General features: G+C 66.9%; 1 protein-coding gene across 1 annotated transcript in view; it reads right to left on the minus strand.

The window, feature by feature from the left end:
* Window positions 1-9: 9 nt before the first annotated feature.
* Window positions 10-611, minus strand: part of LOC104545418 (epithelial discoidin domain-containing receptor 1-like) — a gene marked incomplete at both ends in the record, with an annotated part of 4,309 nt that continues 3,707 nt past the window's right edge. Inside the window, one exon of the mRNA XM_010190556.1 lies at window positions 10-77. Coding sequence (XP_010188858.1) covers window positions 10-77 — 68 coding nt within the window. The remainder of the gene's footprint in view (window positions 78-611) is intronic.

Raw genomic sequence — 611 nt, forward strand, 5'->3', positions numbered from 1 at the left:
GTCGCTCGCGGCTCCGCGTGAAGTCGTCCAATCCCAGCACCCTGTCCGCCAGTTGGCCCAGCCCCCCAAAATTCAGCCTGGGGGGGGACCCGGATGTGTGGGTCCCACCCTGGCCCACCCAACTGGGAACCCCCCATGGGGCAACTTGGGGGGTCAAGGGGTCCCCAAATGCCTGGGACTCCCATGGGGCAACTGGGAACCCCCCATGGGGCAACTTGGGGGGTCAAGGGGTCCCCAAATGTCTGGGTCCCCTCGGAACCCCCCAAAGGGCAACCTGGGGGGGGTCAAGGGGTCCCCAAATGCCTGGGACCCCCATGGGGCAACTGGGAACCCCCCATGGGGCAACTTGGGGGCTCAACGGGTCCCCAAATGCCTGGGACTCCCCATGGGGCACCTGGGAACCCCCCAAGGGGCAACTTGGGGGGTCATGGGGTCCCTAAATGCCTGGGTCCCCCCATGGGGCAACTGGAAGCCCCCCCATGGGGCAACTTGGGGGGTGTCAAGGGGTCCCCAAATTCCTGGGACCCCCATGGGGCAACTGGGAACCCCCCATGGGGCAACTTGGGGGCTCAACGGGTCCCCAAATGCCTGGGTCTCCCCATGGGGCAACT

This window comes from Mesitornis unicolor, unplaced genomic scaffold (assembly GCF_000695765.1).
Source record: "Mesitornis unicolor isolate BGI_N332 unplaced genomic scaffold, ASM69576v1 scaffold26258, whole genome shotgun sequence".
Lineage (NCBI taxonomy): Eukaryota > Metazoa > Chordata > Aves > Mesitornithiformes > Mesitornithidae > Mesitornis > Mesitornis unicolor.